Source organism: Nycticebus coucang, chromosome 7 (genome assembly GCF_027406575.1).
Source record: "Nycticebus coucang isolate mNycCou1 chromosome 7, mNycCou1.pri, whole genome shotgun sequence".
Classification (NCBI taxonomy): Eukaryota; Metazoa; Chordata; class Mammalia; order Primates; family Lorisidae; genus Nycticebus; species Nycticebus coucang.
In genome coordinates this window covers 107,090,490-107,109,084 of record NC_069786.1, presented here as the reverse complement: position 1 = coordinate 107,109,084, position 18,595 = coordinate 107,090,490, and the positions used below count along the sequence as shown (strand labels likewise).

The 18,595-nt window shown below is 37.3% G+C and overlaps 1 protein-coding gene and 1 pseudogene across 29 annotated transcripts in view; both read right to left on the bottom strand.

Annotated features, from left to right (window-relative positions):
• Positions 1-2,291: 2,291 nt before the first annotated feature.
• MAP2 (microtubule associated protein 2) overlaps positions 2,292-18,595 on the bottom strand; it is a 299,583-nt gene continuing 283,279 nt past the window's right edge. For 16 of the 29 annotated variants that reach the window (XM_053597392.1, XM_053597402.1, XM_053597403.1 and 13 more), the window contains 4 exons: positions 12,657-12,749; positions 10,066-10,147; positions 6,398-6,510; positions 2,292-6,175 (listed from right to left, as the gene is read on the bottom strand). In XM_053597392.1, the coding sequence (XP_053453367.1) occupies positions 5,960-6,175; positions 6,398-6,510; positions 10,066-10,147; positions 12,657-12,749 (504 nt within the window). In that variant the 3' untranslated portion in view covers positions 2,292-5,959. The remainder of the gene's footprint in view (positions 6,176-6,397; positions 6,511-10,065; positions 10,148-12,656; positions 12,750-18,595) is intronic. The other 13 variants (XM_053597404.1, XM_053597405.1, XM_053597406.1 and 10 more) reach the window with 1 other exon arrangement.
• LOC128591123 (uncharacterized) lies at positions 6,787-6,924 on the bottom strand (annotated as a pseudogene).

Here is an 18,595-nt window from a genome sequence, read left to right as displayed (position 1 = left end):
GTAGCAAGTAGCAAGTAAATGTATTATGAGCATAAGAATTACCAATTGCTACTTCAAATGTGCTTCTTAAAAGTCTCTGTGTGTGTGTGTGAGAGAGAGAGAGACAGAGAGACAGAGAGAAAAAGAAAGGGAGAGAGGAAAAAAATCTATTAAATACCACTGTTTGCACATTCTCCATCACCCCGAGGATTTTTGTCTGACCTGTGAAAATCCCTCACTCTATTCTTAGTGTCTTGTTTTTTTGAGATTTTGTTTCATAGGATGAGGAGGGAAATGCGGGGCGGGGGGTGAAAGATGAGTGAGCACAGGTCAGGACTTACAAACTCTAAATCTGTAGTCTAACATCTACAGTAATAGTAATGGGTATAAGTGAGTGAAGTGGGCTAGGAGGAATAATGAGCATATCTGGGCTTGGTGGCCGAGTGAAGGGAAAAAACCCTCCCTCTGGGGTACCCACTGGACCAGCTCCAGCCAAGAGTTACCACGAGAGAAGGCAGGCCCATTGTTGCCATGTTGTTTCACTTTTCAAAAAACATCCAAATATGGTGTCTGTGTACTTTATTGAATCTGAAAACACCGTGCAGGCCCACAGAGCACATCTGGAAGCCACAGACCTCAACTCGGGCCTGGGGCAGAAAATTTTAATGGAACTTTAAGGAGTAGAAGTGGGAGCAGCTGAGGTGTCTTAGGGGATTTCTAAGTTTCTAAAACTGGGGGGATTTCTGTGCCTTGTGCTGCTTCATCATGCTCAAGAAAAACTAGTGAGGGACTTAGTATTCTGAAACAATTTTAGGTGGCTAAACTGAGTACTTTTGACAACATTCTAGCCCTGAATTATGTGGGACACAAAACGACACGGAAGTGTCACATCATAAATGAAAAGAGGGACATTCCCCCCCATAAGCTACATGGAATGTTATTCAACATTATGAACGAGTTATTTGTCTCTTCTAAAGGCAAGTACATTCTTCTTTGCCTTATAATTAATAAAAATGGTAATCAGAAATTTTATTGTGTTTCGTGCTACTGGACAAATGTCTTAATCCATTGTGGTTTAAAGACTCTTAGAGGATAAAATCAGTGTTAACTTCTTTTTTTTTAATCAGTGTTAACTTAAAAGATATTATTAAAGAGAAACCCTAGTGATTTTTTTTTGCTCAGTTCTAGCAAGTGTGCATTATTGGCAAAGGGACACAGAATGGGAAGAGATGATGCCATGGATAAGAGACAGGAAATTTAGGCAAAAACTAAACTGTTTGACTTCAGAAGTAAGGATCTTACCTCAAATGGTCTTAGGGATGATTTCATCTGTTAGAGGACTGCAAAGGGGCTCTTTCTCCTGCAGCACATTAGCAAGGGCTGAATGAGCTGAGTGATTCCCAAATTTTAATGTGCAATGATAAATCACCTAGGGGAATGCAGGTGGTCTGGGGTGGGGCGGGGGGAACGATTGAGAATCTGCGTTTCTAACAGGCTCTCTGGTGAAGCCTGAGCACAATTTGAGTAGCAAGAAGCTAAAAAATGAATAGGGGTGTGGTGATAGTGATAGGCTATATCTGTTTTTATGGACTTTACAGCTTTAATTCCTCTCTCTTCTGGCAGCAATAGACAGATGTAACTTTGGAGAAAACATTTCTGTTCTCTGATTGGCCCCTATAGCTCGGAGGAGACCGTGTCTCCCCTTCCTTTCCTCCTACTCCAACCATCTGTGATAGAGATGACTATGTGAGCCAGGCCCACATCAGCACAAGAGGGCAGCTGATCCACATAGTTCAATGATATCCAGGCCTTGGATTTTGGTTAGTGCACTGGCAAAGAGGCTTTCTTTGTTAGGTTATGAAATTGGGAGCTTCTGGTGCCCATCAAGGAAGGGGAGTCTGCCTGACAATGAAGCCAACATAGAGGAAGTAGAACTAAAAGTTGGAAAAAGAGATCCCTGATGACATCTTTTGAGTGCCTAGATGCTAAATAGGCAGATACACCGGTCTAGTCAGTTACTTGAGCTAGTAAATGCACCTTTATGGTTAAGCCAATTTCAAGTTTATATCACTTGCAATAGATAGCATGCTGCTAATACAGTGTTGACAAAAGATACATGAATTTCCTCATTAATTAGGTGAGTTAATATAAAATCACCTAGTATAGGGCCTGACACAGAGCAGAAATTCAGCAGATACAGCCTTCTTTCTCTTCACAATTTTTCTTTGGTTGGATCAAACAATGTACACACACACACACATTATTTTTTTCCAGAGAAGAAGCCGCAATTAATCTGAAACTAAAACTAGCAATTAGGTGACAAGCAATTTTATTTTGCAAAACAATCACTATACAGCAACAAATACATTTGCAAATTTGATTGAAAAACATGAACTAACTACAACCAGCCATCGAAGAAACGCCTTTCTATGGTAACAGGCTCTAGAATTATTAGAAGAAAGAAACCCCCCACAGATTTATAACGGTGTGTTAGAACCTTGGAATCCCAGCATACAGAGTATACTTTTTGTTGATTTTTTTTTCTTTTTGCTAAAGTTGAAATGGATTTCTATGATTGACATTTTCTGAGTTTGAAAATAAGCTTTTTCCTGCAGAGGGACTTGGCCTCCACCTACACACACAGGCTAAAAATCCTGGGTGTGAAGAAACAAACATCAGTGTTGTTTTTAGCACATTAGTCTTCGAAGGAATGCCTAGAATTTGCTTTCCCAACCCATGAATCTACTTTATCTTTGCTACTTAGGCCACGAATAGTTTATTTTCCTTTTTATGGCACGAAAAATAGAAAAATTATAGTTGCAGCTGTATCAGAATTGAGCACAGATTATTTCTTTAATAAAATATTATGTTATATTTTGTCTGATTATTCCAGGCCTGCTGTTTTACTATCTGTATGTGTGGAGAATTGGTACATTCTTCTATTTAATACCATCCTTGCTTTAGCCTTCTGCCATGCCTGGCTGGTGTTACACAGGTGTCATGCTTGGAGGTAGGACTTCAGCCCACCACCCTGCTGGAATTCAGCAGGTGAATCCAGAGAGAGTTGGTTCCTAAATGAACATGGCCTTTGAAACTCATCATGAAGTTGGGTCTTTCCTGCATCATTGTAAGGTGTCCAATTTTTGGTTGCAGGTGACCCAGAGAGCTCCCTGGAGAAGTTGGCCTTTTAACTCTTCAGAACTCTGGATTACTTATGTATCCTTAAACAGGTTCTCAAAGGCTAAAGCCAGAGAGAAACTGGCAAAAGTAGATCTAGAGCTGAGACCATAGAAATTTCAATTCTAGATCAGCGCATGTGTGTCCCCACAAGAGTGGTGCTCAGAAAGCTTAATTTGAGTCGTTATCTTGAGAGTGCAAGATGGGCTTTCCCCCTTCTCCCCACAAGAAGACATTTAGCCTGTGTGTTTCTCTTTAACCGGTATAAATGATCAGTTCCTTTTGCTAATTTTATAAAAAAAATTGCGTTTCCACACAAAGCAAGAACATTTATGAATTATAATTTTGTTGTAATTCAAAACAGACATTTGTTTTAATATCGAATCTAATAATTTAGTGCCTTCTATAATCTTTATTTTGGACGTTTGTAAGAAACCAAATTTTATTATGTAGAGCAGGTTTACTTAGTCCTAACTTTTATTAAAAAATTTAAACAAAGGTGAAAAAAATTCTTGCTTCATAGGTTAAAACGTTTCTAACCAGCTGTTAACTTCTTTCTGGAGAACTTTAATCACTATCTAGCACTATCAAAACATGCTATCAAGTACCATAAGTCTCCACACAACCATTTCTTCTTCTCTTATTTTCTGGAGCATTTCAAAGGAAGTGGATGAATAAATTGCCCAGATTGGTCTAATTGAACTTCACAGCAGTTACTAGGCGGAAAATAGACACATTCATGGTTACACTCAGTAGCTTCTAAGTTTTTGACTGTCATATAAAATAACTAATTGATAAGTGGTTTAAGACTGTTTGCCTGTGTAAAATCTCTTAGCTGAGAATGAAAGGTGTGGGTTTGCTCCTAGGTTTCTCTTGCAGCAATGACACGTTGCCAGATCCACAGGGTCACAGTATGGCAGCTGTGTCTCTCTGTCTTTACATACCTTGGCTGTTTTCTTAGATGCTCCTATACTGCCTCGTTGCCTCAGTCCATGCTCATCATTTCCTTCTTTATATTTGGGAATTGATATGGCTCAAAGAAATCAAACACCTAGCAGACAATTTGTCTGTAATCATTCATGTCTAGCCTACCAGCCCTGAGCAAGAAAAAGAACAGATAAAACACTAAAAAATGCCCAACCAGCCTGGTAGCTTTTTGCCCTATTCAGGCCATTGACTATGTCATTGCTTATTGTAAGTCTGAGATGAATGATTTGTGAGACGAATTAATTAATTGCCTTCTGATTTTAAGATTATATATAAAGTCAGAACAATATCATCTACTGATAAATATACTAAGTCACACTGCGTTCCTTTACAGAGCACAATTTTAGAGTCTTGAAAAAAAACTGATTTAGATATCTGTGTCTCAAATGTTTTGTAGTTAGAGTTTCACAAAATATTGTGTTTTTTTCTTTTTGTTCAAGGGATCTTTAGTTTGGGTAAGAAAGCCAAGTGTCTTCTATTAGAGAGTTTAACAAATAGATACCATTTGGAAAAAAATAAGAAAACATATTCCAGACGACCACTGTTAGTTTCAACTTTAGCAAATGGAAAAAAAAAAAAAAAGAAGAAGAAAAAGAAAAAAATCTTGTTGGGTTCATGAATAATTATAGGAAGAAAACCAGAACTCTTCTGTGATTAAAAATGAGATAAATTCATAATCTTGAACCAACAATCTGTAAACCCTTTCATGTATAACTGGACCCACCCCCACAAACTCCATGTTGGTGAAAGCAGAGAAAAATAATTTTTTTCTAGCATTACGGGAGAGACTTGTATCTGGCACTAAAACAGGGTTACAGCTTTGAGTTGTGATAGAAAGCAACTTCATGCTAAAATTTTTTGTCTTTTTAATTTTTTTTTTTAAGTAGGGAGAGAACCCTGCTAACATCTACTTTCACATATCTAAAATTGCAACACCAAAGGTGCAGGAGACACAGATACTGTGAATAAAGAAGTATAATATTCAAGTATATGAGGAAGTATCACAAATGGCCACAGAGAAATATATATATATATTTATATCTATAATACTGTATCAAACAGATGAAAAGGGGGTGTGAAACTGTTAGTATGGACACAAATCTAGCCAATCACCTGACATTCTAATCAGACACAAGTCCATCCTAATGAAAGTGCATCCTTTCTACGAGATGCACTTTTATACCACTTCCTCAACCACAGCTCAAATGCTTTGTAACTATTTTTTTAATTAGTTAAATAATTTCTTGGGTTGACATACTCTGATATAATTATCCAGGTCCCAAATGTTAATAACTTAATCGAATCTTTCTTCCCATTTATACAAAATAACACTTAAAAAAACTTATTTCTTACATGCGCTTCCCTTCCTGCAATCAGACTCCTTGATTTAATTTAACCTGTAATAAGTCACAATGGGCAGTTTTTATTGTCTCACTCAGAAACAGAATAGTGAAATGAGCAGCTTGGATTTTAACAAGGCCTTTCAGAATGTAGTGGAGAGCCTTCAGGCACATGAAAGGTAAAAATGCAATTTTTTAAAAAAGTAATAATACTCATGCAAAACAGAGCAGAGCAAAAATAATTGTCCAATTGTACCCATGTAAAGCCAGTGTCTTCCTGTTGCAAATGGAAATCAGGTCAATTTCTGCATATACTATTCATTTTTTAAATATAAAATTGTAACAATGACTACAGTTTGGGGATGAGATTATTTATTTTATGGTTTTCAAAGAATGAGAATAACACCTGCTCAGAGCCCACTCCTGCCAAGAGCTCATGCCTAAATATTATTACTTCAATGCTAAATGAGAAATATTCACAAGCCCTGCTTAGCAAGTGCAGCAGTGACATCCTCAGCCAAAGTGGCGAGCTGAGGAGATTCGAGCAGGTTGATGCTTCCAGAAGAAGAGACATTGCTGAGTCGTCGGGGCGACGCCACGCTGGATCTGCCTGGGGACTGTGTGATGATCTCAGCCCCATGGTCCACACGGGCCTTGGCATGCTCTCTGAAGTTCAACTTTTGGCTGTCAATCTGTTTAAGACAAGCATCGGTTCTCATTAACTCAAGCATCTTAACTAGCCCCTAGCTCATCCTCTACATCCCAGAGTTGATACTAAGCTGACTTCATTTCAGCTCTGTCATCCCTTCTTTCTATTTGTCCAGGTCTTCAATCTGGGATCTACTTTGATAAAAAGTTATTTCAGAAAGATTAAATGAAAGAAGACAAGATTCGCCCATGTCTTTGTTTCTTACTTTGACATTACCGCCTCCGGGTACATGGTGAGCATTATCAAGCGAACCAACTTTAGCTTGGGCCTTTTCTTTGAAATCCAATTTTACACTCTCAATTTTTACACGTCCACCACCTGTGAGAAGAGAAAGGATTTTAAACACCTTGCTAAAATTATCTTGCATTTAAGGTGATTATTTTCCAAAAATGATTATAATAGGTAGACAATTGCAAACTATGAATTAATTAACTCTACTATATCTCCAACCATACATGTAAACAGAATGTTAGAATTTCTAGACCATACCATTTCCCTATACAATCCAAGATCACGACATTCTTTTTATACCATTATATGGATTGCCTCACATGTTAATATCTTTCCTTACCCATATCTAAGCTAAGAAATCAGGAGGGATTTTCTTTTAAGTATAACAGAAACTATAAAAAATAACAAGATGAAAATACTCTATTCGTACCCCTTTAAAAACTTGAAACATTTAGTTGCTTATTTCTACACTTGATCTTAGCCAAAAGGCTGAGAAACAATAGTCTCTTATTTCTAAGGAATTAAATTGAAAGGAAAACTCTTCTTTATTTTTGTCCATGGTACCACGTCATTTATCCACAGAGAAAATGGAGCACATATGGGCAATATCTTCATTTGTAAATTTTCAACATGGATGGCTTCACTGATGAAAGGAGTCAGGAGCTAAATTGTTTATAACTAGTTAGCTCTAAGAGCCTTCCATTTTAATTAGCATATTATGTGATAGGGAAGAGATTTAAGGAGATATCTTCCTCATATAAATGTCATAGGTTTAATTTGACACTGACTTTGATCTGATAATACCGAGATAGTTTGGGCCATGCCATTTCCTCTGCTGCTAACTAGTTCTGAAGCTCTATGATCTGCTGATTGTCAGGGTACATGCTCTGTGGTTTTCCCCAGCTAGTCTATATGTCTTAGGCTTTCAAACCCAGGGAGCTATTTTATACCGGATATTTGTTTTCTTTTAGCCTGTCCTCGACCAACCTTAGCTTGTCCTTGACCAACCTGGAGTGTCTGCTGATGTCTTTGACCTGGAAATAAGTGGATTAGACTTCTCATTTACCTACCTCCACCTAAAAACATTGCTTTCACTTTCATTGTCAACTTGGTTTTCACCACATGAAACTTCTAGAAAGCTAGTAGTGGTCAGCAATGTGACCCTCTATTATCATTGACTCTCACTTGGGATTTTGATTTGGAAAGATGCCTGAGGGGCTCTATGAAAATATGAATAATATTTTCAATATTGGGATTCTTGTTGCTCATGTATCCCTGTAGACCAAAGAGGGAGGATTTTTAAGGCTATGTAGGTCTCTTAAACCTTGCGGTGTTTTCTCTTGCAATGCCTACATACTCATGCTAAAACCCAACTTCCTGGCCAGAGGCTTCTTGAAATTTTATGGTGTTATTAGATTACGTTTTTGGAGAAACATCCGTTCATTCTTTTCCTGAAGGCTTAGGAAGTACACAGTATTATTTAACTCATGCTTATAAGAGATACGTAGTTATCCTTCCCTTATTATACGCATCATTTCACAGAGTTTTCTTCTCCCCATATTTTACCTGGTTACATTGGTCTCACTTGTTGGTTGTGATGAGATTAGCACGATTTATAATGATTCATAAAAACATACTTATCTTGGTTAGCGGCTAGAGAATATTTGACTTTGAACTAGATAAGATCAACTTCTTTTTTGGTATTTTTGTATTTTTGGGTAGCCTCTGATAGAAATTGCTTTCTTTTCTTATTATATTACGTATGCTATTGTCAATATAATCTTGTTACATTTTTGATGAGCTGCCTTCTGAGGGAGAAAAGATAATAATGTAATATCGAACCAAAATATATCTAAAAGGAAGCACAAGAAGTCTATTTCTTTTGAGGTCTCACTAGACGTTCTTATGCAACTGTTAGACAGGCCCCAAGATCTATGTCTTTGGTTTTGAAGAATTCTAACATCCACCAGGAGCAGTAATTGCGAAAGACTATAATCTTTAGCAAACTTTATAAATGAAGTTGAGAAGAGAGGGTATTTAATTTGTGCCTCTAGGTGTTGAATTATTTTCTTCTTAAATATTCCACATTTCAAAGTAACTGCGAAAAGCTTGCTCTTGTCAAGAATTGTCATGCTAACACCTCCTTATGAATTTGGTCATTTGATTTGGTAATAATAGAAGTAAAAGCTAGATTTAGAAATAGGGGGGAGTCAATAACAGCAGTCTTTTTTTTTTTTTTGCAGTTTTTGGCCGGGGCTGGGTTTGAACCCGCCACCTCTGGTATATGGGGCCAGCGCCCTACTCCATTGAGCCACAGGCGCTGCCCCAATAACAGCAGTCTTTTATGACCAGTAAATCATACACAGAATATTTCCTTATTTATATAAGATTTTTCTGTGCATTCAGATTTCAGGTGAATTGACTAACTATATCCTTACTATCTGGAATTAATGTCCAGTATTTTTCTTTTATGTTCTACTCAAAAGATAGGTTGTGTGGCAAAATATTTCAGTCATATTGTTGACACAGCAGTACAAATTCAATTAAGTGTTTGTGAAGATGAGCAGTATTGGACTTTGTCCCTGCTGAGTTGGGAATGATAGAAAAACTAATTTCATGGCAGTAAATGTGAAACTACTAATGAACATGCCAGAGAGCTTTGACTTGCCTTCCCAACACCCTTTCATAAAATGAGTCCTGATTTCTGGACATTTTCAGTGTATTTATGCATTTTAAAACTTACCTGTCTTTGTTTTCTAATCAACAAATTCTTAATTATCACTCATTTTTTCTTACATGTTGTTTTTGATAACATTTGAGACAATGACTAATGGAAATACCTATTTCTTGGTTTATATGTTAAGATACCAAGCACAATTGCTTTCCCTTTGTCTTTCTATAATTCAAAGGAAATTTATGCATTGTGTCAACATACTTAAGAAAATTACAACTCTGATAGCTATCTTTTATTACATATCAATGGAGGTAGAATTTAACAAAAACATATAATATGTGATGCCCAGAAAAAGTGACTCATATGTGTTAGATTCACATCTTAAAGGGGGAAAAATCCATAGCAAGTATGAATGAAAAAATCTACTTTATAGCATTTTTCCTATGAGATATTATGAGAAAACAAAATGAGTCCTTTGTCAAGCAAGTTGGGGAAACATTGCATTTTGCTTATTAACTTAATAATCTGAAAAAGCCATCAGTTAAATAAATGTCTTCAGCTTTGCACAGCACAATCCTTATTTTACATAATGTAGAAAAACAAGTCGTATGGAAAATCTTATTCAGTTGATGTTATTATATATGAGTATATGATCCAATGTATTTTATAGACTACATATTTGAAAAGTGCTCCAAAAAACATGTTGAGTACGTAAAGATAAATGCATCTTATGGACTTTTAAACTTTAACCTGTTTTATATGTGGCCTATTTGTGGTAATTGGGTTCACTTATCCCAAATGAGAATGTCTTAACATTTCTAACTTCATTTTATATTAATAAAAGCATGAGGTATCAGGATTTTGAAACATCCTTCTAATTAGGTACTTCACAACAACCACATGAAAACTTCGCTTATCGATTTCCTGACTATGGTTAAACATTTCTCAGACTTCTAAAAATTCCTCACCTGGCCTGTGGCGGATGTTCTTCAGAGAGCCACATTTGGATGTCACATGGCTTAGGTCTATTTTCTTGGTAACAATTTGCACCTATGTGAACCACATAAAATAGGCTTAAAATAGTTTCGACATGGACAAAAAACCAAGCCCACACATAAAATCTAGAAACATACCCAAACTTATAACATGCAACAGTATATCCAGAAACCCAATTTGAAGTACACACACGCACAGGAAAACATAATTTCCCATATGTTCTCCCACATGTTTGGATTGGAAATAAGGACCCAAGTTAAAGGAAATCCTGGAATAGAAGATTTTATTAGTAGAAAGCAGATCATGCCATAAGAGAATAGAAACACTTATATTAATAAGGCAAGCTTCCACTCAAAGAACTAAGCCACATTGTGTTAAGCCTTTCCATAAGCGAAGAGCTAAGAAGTGAATTATTCTTTATAAAGTGATTTTTAGATAAAAGTGACCAATGCTGCTCACAGTTACCACAAAACCAACATTGCTTTAAGATAAAAGAAAGCTTTAAATATGCTTTCCTAAGCTGTTATTAAACTGTCATATCTTGGCTAGATAAACTTTTTCTTACACACCACATTATAAAAATGATAGCAACATTTTTTTCTTCTTTGGGTTTTATTGAAAAAATGTCCTCTCCCCACATTTGAAGGAGTCTTCTCTAAGTGTGGTCCATTGCCATCTGCATCAGAGTACAAGGGAATGACTGAGTGAGACATATTTAAATAAGGGATTCTTTTGTAGGGGAAAGTTGAAGACTTGTTTAAGGGCTTGGAAGCTGCTGCACTTTCTTTAAGATCTTTAGTTATCCTAGTTTGTCCTTTTCCAGTGAGGTGTTTTGACCGGCAGCACCTGCATTAGAGGATTGCTGGATCCATTCCCTGACACCCTCAAGATAGTTACAAGGACTGGGCTGCTTCTGTGACAGTATCACGGGGTGTGCACGCACACTCACGAAACACCAACGAGCTGTAACCATGTCAGTGTAAAGACCGACCCTGAAGCTTGGTTCGGCATCCTCAAAGGAGCCCAGCAAACACTGCTATGGACTTCCCACGACGGTAATAGCTTTCTGCTCAGCGAAGTTACTTTGATTTTCCGGTGACAGGTTCTCCTAAAAGGCACTTGCTTGTTTCTCGCCCTCTTCCCTGCATGACTCCACTTTTCCCCAGTGGATGAGAAAGTAGCCATGAGTGATTAGACAAGATAGGATTTTAGATTTGACACTCCGCAAGTTACCTGAGCCATAAATGATCAGAACCCGAGGTTTAGGCAACAGGATCTGTAGACTACAGAGTCAACCCAATACATTTTTTGAAAATTATTTGTATTTGATGAAGAACGATGCTTCCTTTAGCTTGAGTTTGCCTGACCATTTCAATTCTGCCTCAGTCAGACTTAAGAGATGTGGATTCATCTTTCCCTTTCTCTCAGAGGGTGTTATTTACACTAAATGAAAGAGACAGGGAAAAAAAAATCCCATCAAGAGAAAGGGTATACTGGGACTTGAATCTTTTCACTTTGAATTATAGATGAATCATGCTTCACCAGTGTTGCCTTATTCTAAATGATATCCCAACTTTCATGAATAATGAACCACTGAAGATTGATATTACACACTTCGGGTACTTACAAGTATATCAGTTTTTCCTCAAGGGTAATCTAAATGGAGCTAGAAAAGTGTGTGCCCAGCTGACTTTCACTGGGGAGTAGAGACAGCATGAGGAAGTCACTTCAAGACAAAAGGGCCAGCAAACGAAGTTGGCAAGTGAAGTGGATTTGGCATCCTCCAGAAAACCATGGTGCAGCTCATGGTTTTCTTTTCCAATTGAAATTGAGAAATTTGCTAATGATCTACAGGGAAGGATGAGAAGCCCATCACTGAAAATGCAAGCCTGACAAGCCGCCGTACCAAGGGGAACAGCAGTGAGAGGCAGGAGCATGTTGAGAAGGAGGCAGGGAAAGAGACAGGGGGCTGGCTGTGCAGTGGCTCCACGTCATCAGGACAGCTTTCTGCTAGAAGAGAAGGAGGCAGGGAAAGAGACAGGGGGCTGGCTGTGCAGGCGGCTCCACGTCATCAGGACAGCTTTCTGCTAGAAGAGAAGGAGGTAGGGAAAGAGACAGGGGGCTGGCTGTGCAGTGGCTCCACGTCATCAGGACAGCTTTCTGCTAGAAGAGAAGGAGGTAGGGAAAGAGACAGGGGGCTGGCTGTGCAGGCGGCTCCACGTCATCAGGACAGCTTTCTGCTAGAAGAGAAGGAGGTAGGGAAAGAGACAGGGGGCTGGCTGTGCAGGCGGCTCCACGTCATCAGGACAGCTTTCTGCTAGAAGAGAAGGAGGTAGGGAAAGAGACAGGGGGCTGGCTGTGCAGGCGGCTCCACGTCATCAGGACAGCTTTCTGCTAGAAGAGAAGGAGGCAGGGAAAGAGACAGGGGCTGGCTGTGCAGTGGCTCCACGTCATCAGGACAGCTTTCTGCTAGAAGAGAAGGAGGCAGGGAAAGAGACAGGGGGCTGGCTGTGCAGTGGCTCCACGTCATCAGGACAGCTTTCTGCTAGAAGCTTCTACTTACATCTCCGCCCCCAGCAGAATGTTTGATGTTATCCTTGGAACCACATCTGGACTGAACTTTGCTAAAATCGATCTTCTTGTTTAAAATCTTAACCTAAAAGGAATTGGAGGTAACTTCACTGTGCATTTTTCTTCCAAGATACTGGGTACAGGGACCTAAAATGGGTAGCACCAAGGAGGTTCCAGATTCCCTTCCACCTACATATTTGTTTAAGAGAAAAACACTGATCTGAAGAGCAGTTCTATCATGTAACTATGAGCCCCGATTCTTCTACTCTCTCAAGACCCAAACGCTACTGAGCCTTTGGTATCCTAAGTGGTACCTACATGTGATCAGAAAACAAATGGGAGGAATTGAAAAAACTCTAATCATCTGTGATAGGGAGGCTGCCAAGGTTGCAGGCAACACTGGGACTCAGGTCCACTCTAAAGTTTAATAGTAGTTAATACTAAATCTTGTTTAGCACAGGATCCTAAAGGACATTCCAGCCCCCACCTCCACCAAACACCACAGTTTCAGCCATCACAATTATTAATCCCCTTGTATGCTTGACTTGAATGGCTATTGGTCTACATAGCACAAGTGAGATTCACAAACGGTCTGGCTGAATGTTGTAGGTCACAGTGGTCTTCTGAAGGCTCCTTAATGGCAATTGCTCAAGTGCCACTATCACCCAAAGCATTTTTTCCATTTTTAGAGGTAAGAAAATTAAAGTCTGTTTGGTTAGATGACTTATTCTAGGTCAGGGGTCCTCAAACTATGGCTTGACCTAGAATACTCAGAACAATTGTTTCTTTAAAGTTCTTTATATGAAATATAAACATTAACATTTTTTCTTTAGTTTAATTTTCAAGGAATTCTGAGTAGGGGCGGTGCCTGTGGCTCAAAGGAGTAGGGTGCCAGCCCCATATACCTGAAGTGGCAGGTTCAAACCTGGCCTCTGTCAAAAACTGCAAACAAAAAAAAAAAAAAAAAAAAAGAAAGAAAGAAATCCTGAGTAGTGTGCTGAGTGATCTGAAATCTACCTGATATTCTAGGTTTCTCATGCCCTTGCTTGGTGTGTAAATGAACAGCTTACAAAAAAGGGGGCTTGACAGATCTCAACTTTATAAACCCAAAGTAATACTTTTCCATAGTTTTAATAATTAATATTTACTAAAGCTAGCTCCAAAATATTTCATTGCCTTACAAAAGACATTTGAATTACATAAAACATCCTATGGCATCAAGACAGGGTGCTGATCTTAAGGAGCTTTCGTTTTAAGATGATGACTTTGATACCCCAAAACAAAACACACAAAAATCCTGTTGATATAATGTAATGCATTTCATTGAACAGTTTTTCCTCATACTGGGTTGACGAATGGTATTTTAAAATTCATATGGTATTTTATTATATTGTATCCCTACGGTGATAGTAAGAAATGTCTTGATAAGAACTTAAATAAGGGCAAGACACTAGGAGAGGACAAGAAACAAAATGAAACAAGAAGCCTCCTTTCTGCCTGGGTTGTAGATACCAGGCCTCATTATCTCCCACTGCCCCCGCCACCTAGTACCCAGCAGTCTTAGTAAATGCTTAATGAAAGAATAAATAAGTGAATGAGCAGAACATTTCATTTAATCTTTCTTAGTTTTATATTTTATAAATATTCCAGTATCTTAATAACACCCAGTGTATTGTTGCAGTTGTAACCCTCAAGAATTTCATATAATGGGAGAAAATCTTGTTTCATTATAATTTACTAGTACTCTTCAGAATCAATACTTGAACATAAAATTGAAAGTCAACCATCCAATTAGCATATAAAAAGCTGAAAAATGATCATAAGGTAATGCCTAAAACTTTATAAGAAAATATAAAAATGATTCCACTCTACCTTTCAAGTTTTATTCCCTCCTTCCTCCTTCTCTATTGCTCTCTATCCCCTAATTACACTCCTCTTCTATTTCAGAAACTCTACTCTTTTATTCAACTTCAGCTTGCCCTTTGTAGCACAGAAACATGGATTCTATTAAAATACATAAATGAAAGCTCTCTGATGACCTATAATGAAAAAATACTATTACATTTTACATAGAATCATGTATTTAAGGGCTTTAAACAACTGTGTAGTATATTTAAGTGAAATGGTGTTATATACAAGAACAAGTATCATTTTCTTGCTTCTGTTCTACAAATAAGAAACCCAAGGACCAGAAAGACCAGTACTTAAGATCGCTCTATACTTTAATAGAAGAGCTGGACCAAAAATGCAGGTCTCAAATCCTGGTCCAATAGTCTTTTAGTCAAAATTCACTGTGGTCTAAATATAGGAAGTTTGTTTGGGTAATCTTTGGTATGGCAGAAAGCATTCACAAGTATCACTGGAAAGGATGCATCTCTCCATTGATATGGTATACGACATTCATTCAGCTTTCATGGATAAATGAATTTATTTATTTTATTTATTGAGCACCTGGGACCTGCGGACAAGATGGACTTTGTCTCTGATTCCACGGAGCTTGTAGTCTAGTAGGATAGATGGACATGGGAGATAGGATAGACATGAAATGATACAATGGAAAGTTTAATGACAAATGTGGTGAGAGCGTTGGCTACAGAATAGAGAGTAGAACGTGTGGAGCAAAGAACAGACACAGGGAGACAAGTTTACTAACTGTGGCAGTGATATCAACCAGAGACCATGTGTCTTGTACGATGGTAGTACAGAAGAGACTGAGAACTATGGGCAGATGTGAGAGCTATTCAGAACACTTAAAGATAGCCAGGATATGGGAGGAGAGAAAGGAAGATGAAAGACAAGTCAAGAGCTTTGGTTTGGTGCTATTAAAGTCCTGTTATTTGAGTAGCTGGAGTAATGCTAAAATAATAATGTAGTGTGAACTTTCTACACAAAGGTCTATGTGGCATCAGCCACACTGACATCATTGCTATTCCTAGAGCTTGCTGGGCTGTGTCTACCTCAGGGCCTTTGCATGTATAATTTCCTCTGCCTGAAATGCTTGTTCCCCAGTTATCCAATATGGCTTACTCCTTTACTTCTTTGGAGTAAGGAAGGATTTTCTATTGAAATACCATTTCTCAGGCCTTTCTTAGTTACCTTATCAGAAATGCAATTTTCTTTCAACATATCCTAAATCTCCTCCTTCTCTTAATTTTCCTCCTTTATACTCAAAGCATTTCAACATTTTTTTTATATTACTTTACTTTTTTGCTTGGCATTCCGCCTAGAATGTAAATTCCATGAAGGCAAGAATTTCAGAAATGTTTGTCTTTTGCTCATTGTTATATTCCCAGTACCAAACACACAAAATGGTATAGCGCTCAATTAATATCTGTTGAATAAATAATTGAGTAAATGAATGCAAAACTTTCAGTTTCTGGAATAATTAAAGATATAGACAACTCTCTATTATTTTTAACATGCCAAGGCTAATACTAAAATTAATGTCTTATAACTTATCCTTGAAATTATTTATGGAAATTCAAAAATTAGCTAACTAGAGTCTATTTTAAAACCACAACTTTTAGAATTTTTAAAAATAACCTGTCAGTTGCAGAAAAAAACTGATAAAAATGCAATATAACATTACAAATTTGACACAGTATTATTAACAAAATATGTTTTTAATAGTGTATCATATACCACATTATTTGCATTGTTATTTTGTAAAAACTATTATAAAAGTTTAGAACCTCTAAATTTCAACCCTGATGTGTTGGTGTGAAAGGCATTGTTAAATAAAATTAGCATTTTCATATTATGCAACAGAAGTTGAAGCAAACAAGAAATATTAAGGTATATAAAATTACATACTCTGTAGATAAGTGATGATTACTTTTTTCTTTAAATTTTTTTTTGTTTTGACTAATTTTTTTTAATACAAGTTACAGACTCTGTATAGCCTCGCCATTAAAAGATGATATTAAAAGTTTTATCTGGAAAGTGTGGGTAATATGAAATTTGTTTACAGTTCTGTGAAAATGTGAAGGATGGGCTAGAGATGTCTGTCTCTGACCTCCAATATCCTTTAATTCAGTGGATTTGTATAGAACTGATAGACAGAAGCTAGATGGCTTTATTTCTAGAATGTGATGACATGCTCCTAGTCTAATGGATTTATCTAAATACATTTTTTTCAAAAACATGCTAGGGCAACACTGCCAGGGAAAGTAATACAGTGACAAGCTCTATAAGCTTCTTTATATGAAGGTTGAGTTCTCTCCTTAAACAGGAATGAATTGTTTGAAGATGTCACCATCTTTAGCCTCTCTGACCTGACTGTAGCCATGAATGAAGCAAAAGCACATAATTCACAAGACAGTCAATCAAATCCACAGACATGCAGAGATCATGATCTAACTAACCTCTCTACCCAAGAAGTAAATGAAAACAACCTTTGCGGAACCATTTCATTAGAAACTCACTACTAATACAAAAGCATTTAACTTGTGCTTTTCAAACTGATCTTCATAAGGCCAAAGGAGAAAAAATGAGAAATCTATCAAAACATGGTAGTAAACCAGATTACCTGTAAAAAAACTTGATTCATAGATAGAAATGGTAAAAAATCACCATTCAGTGAGTTATTGCTTACATTTTTTTATGCTACATATTTAGAGAAATGGTTTATTTTCTTATCTCTGTTTCATTCAAGCAGCCATGTTCTTATAGAACTAACATTATTTATTCCAAAATTTAGATTTAATATAGATTGGAGAGCTAACTACATAGGATAGCTTCTACTTAATACATGTTTATGTAATAAGAACGTTTTGCCTATGCCTCGAGTTAAACAAACCAAGATCATTATCTACAGTGATGAAATTGAATATATTCTTTCTAGTAGAATTTGTGTTTTAGCTGGAAAGATTAACTTGCTTTCTGCAAAGCTCCTCATATCTTCAACTAGTGTCTGTATTCCATTAGGCATTGATTTGCCTTGTTGAACTGAACTGCTGAGCTGAGCCCCTCTGACAACAGAAAACTGGACTGTAACAGAAGACAAATAGCTATAAGTGCAAAAAACCATATGTACAGAAGAGCAATAAATGTTCAAAGGGGGCAAAAAAATAAAGGTCCCCAACAAGGGGAGTTATTTAGGTCCCAAAACATGTAAGTAAATAACAACAAATAAGATTTCAAAATTAATTTTTTAAAAAAATTTTGAGATGGAGTCTCAGTCCATTGCCCTAGGTAGAATGCTATGGAATCATCCTTTCACAGCAACTTCAAACTCTTGGACTCATGTGATCCTCATGCCTCAGCCTCCCGAGCAGCTGGGACTACACCACCGTGCTCAGCTAGCTTTTCTATTTTTAATAGAGACGGTGTCTCACACTTGCTCAGGCTGGTCTAGAACTCCTGACCTCAAGGAATCTACTCACCTTGGCTTCCTAAAGTGCTGATTATAAGCGTAAGCCATCGCGCCCGACCTTAAAATTAAATCATTTACACACAACCTAACTACTTCAAATTTTATCACAATAGAGCCTGCACCAATGATCCAAATTAAAGTTATATCTTCAAATTTACTCCTATCTTCACCAATTAAGAATTGCACGAATATTTTTCTCTTAGTACTTAGAAATCCACATATCATTATTACAAAATCTAACTCCTGAGCTATTGTCCTGGCCTTTTCCGTGATTGGGTTGGCCACTACCCATTCAACTATCCTAGGCAATCAATTTACAATTGGGTTACTCGATTCAATTTTTTCAACCGTGTGCATTTATAGACATTCAATCAGATAATAAAGCACTTTAACATATCATTTTCACAATTTCTTAGAAGCCCTAACCGAAATTTTTTCCCCCATCATTCTACAAAATGGGAATTCTAATAATACAGTCAAAACCTCTCCTCCCTGTTTCTGATCATGCTCTGTAAGGAAGCTTTTTTAAGGGGACACTGCTGAAGTGCTGAGTGATA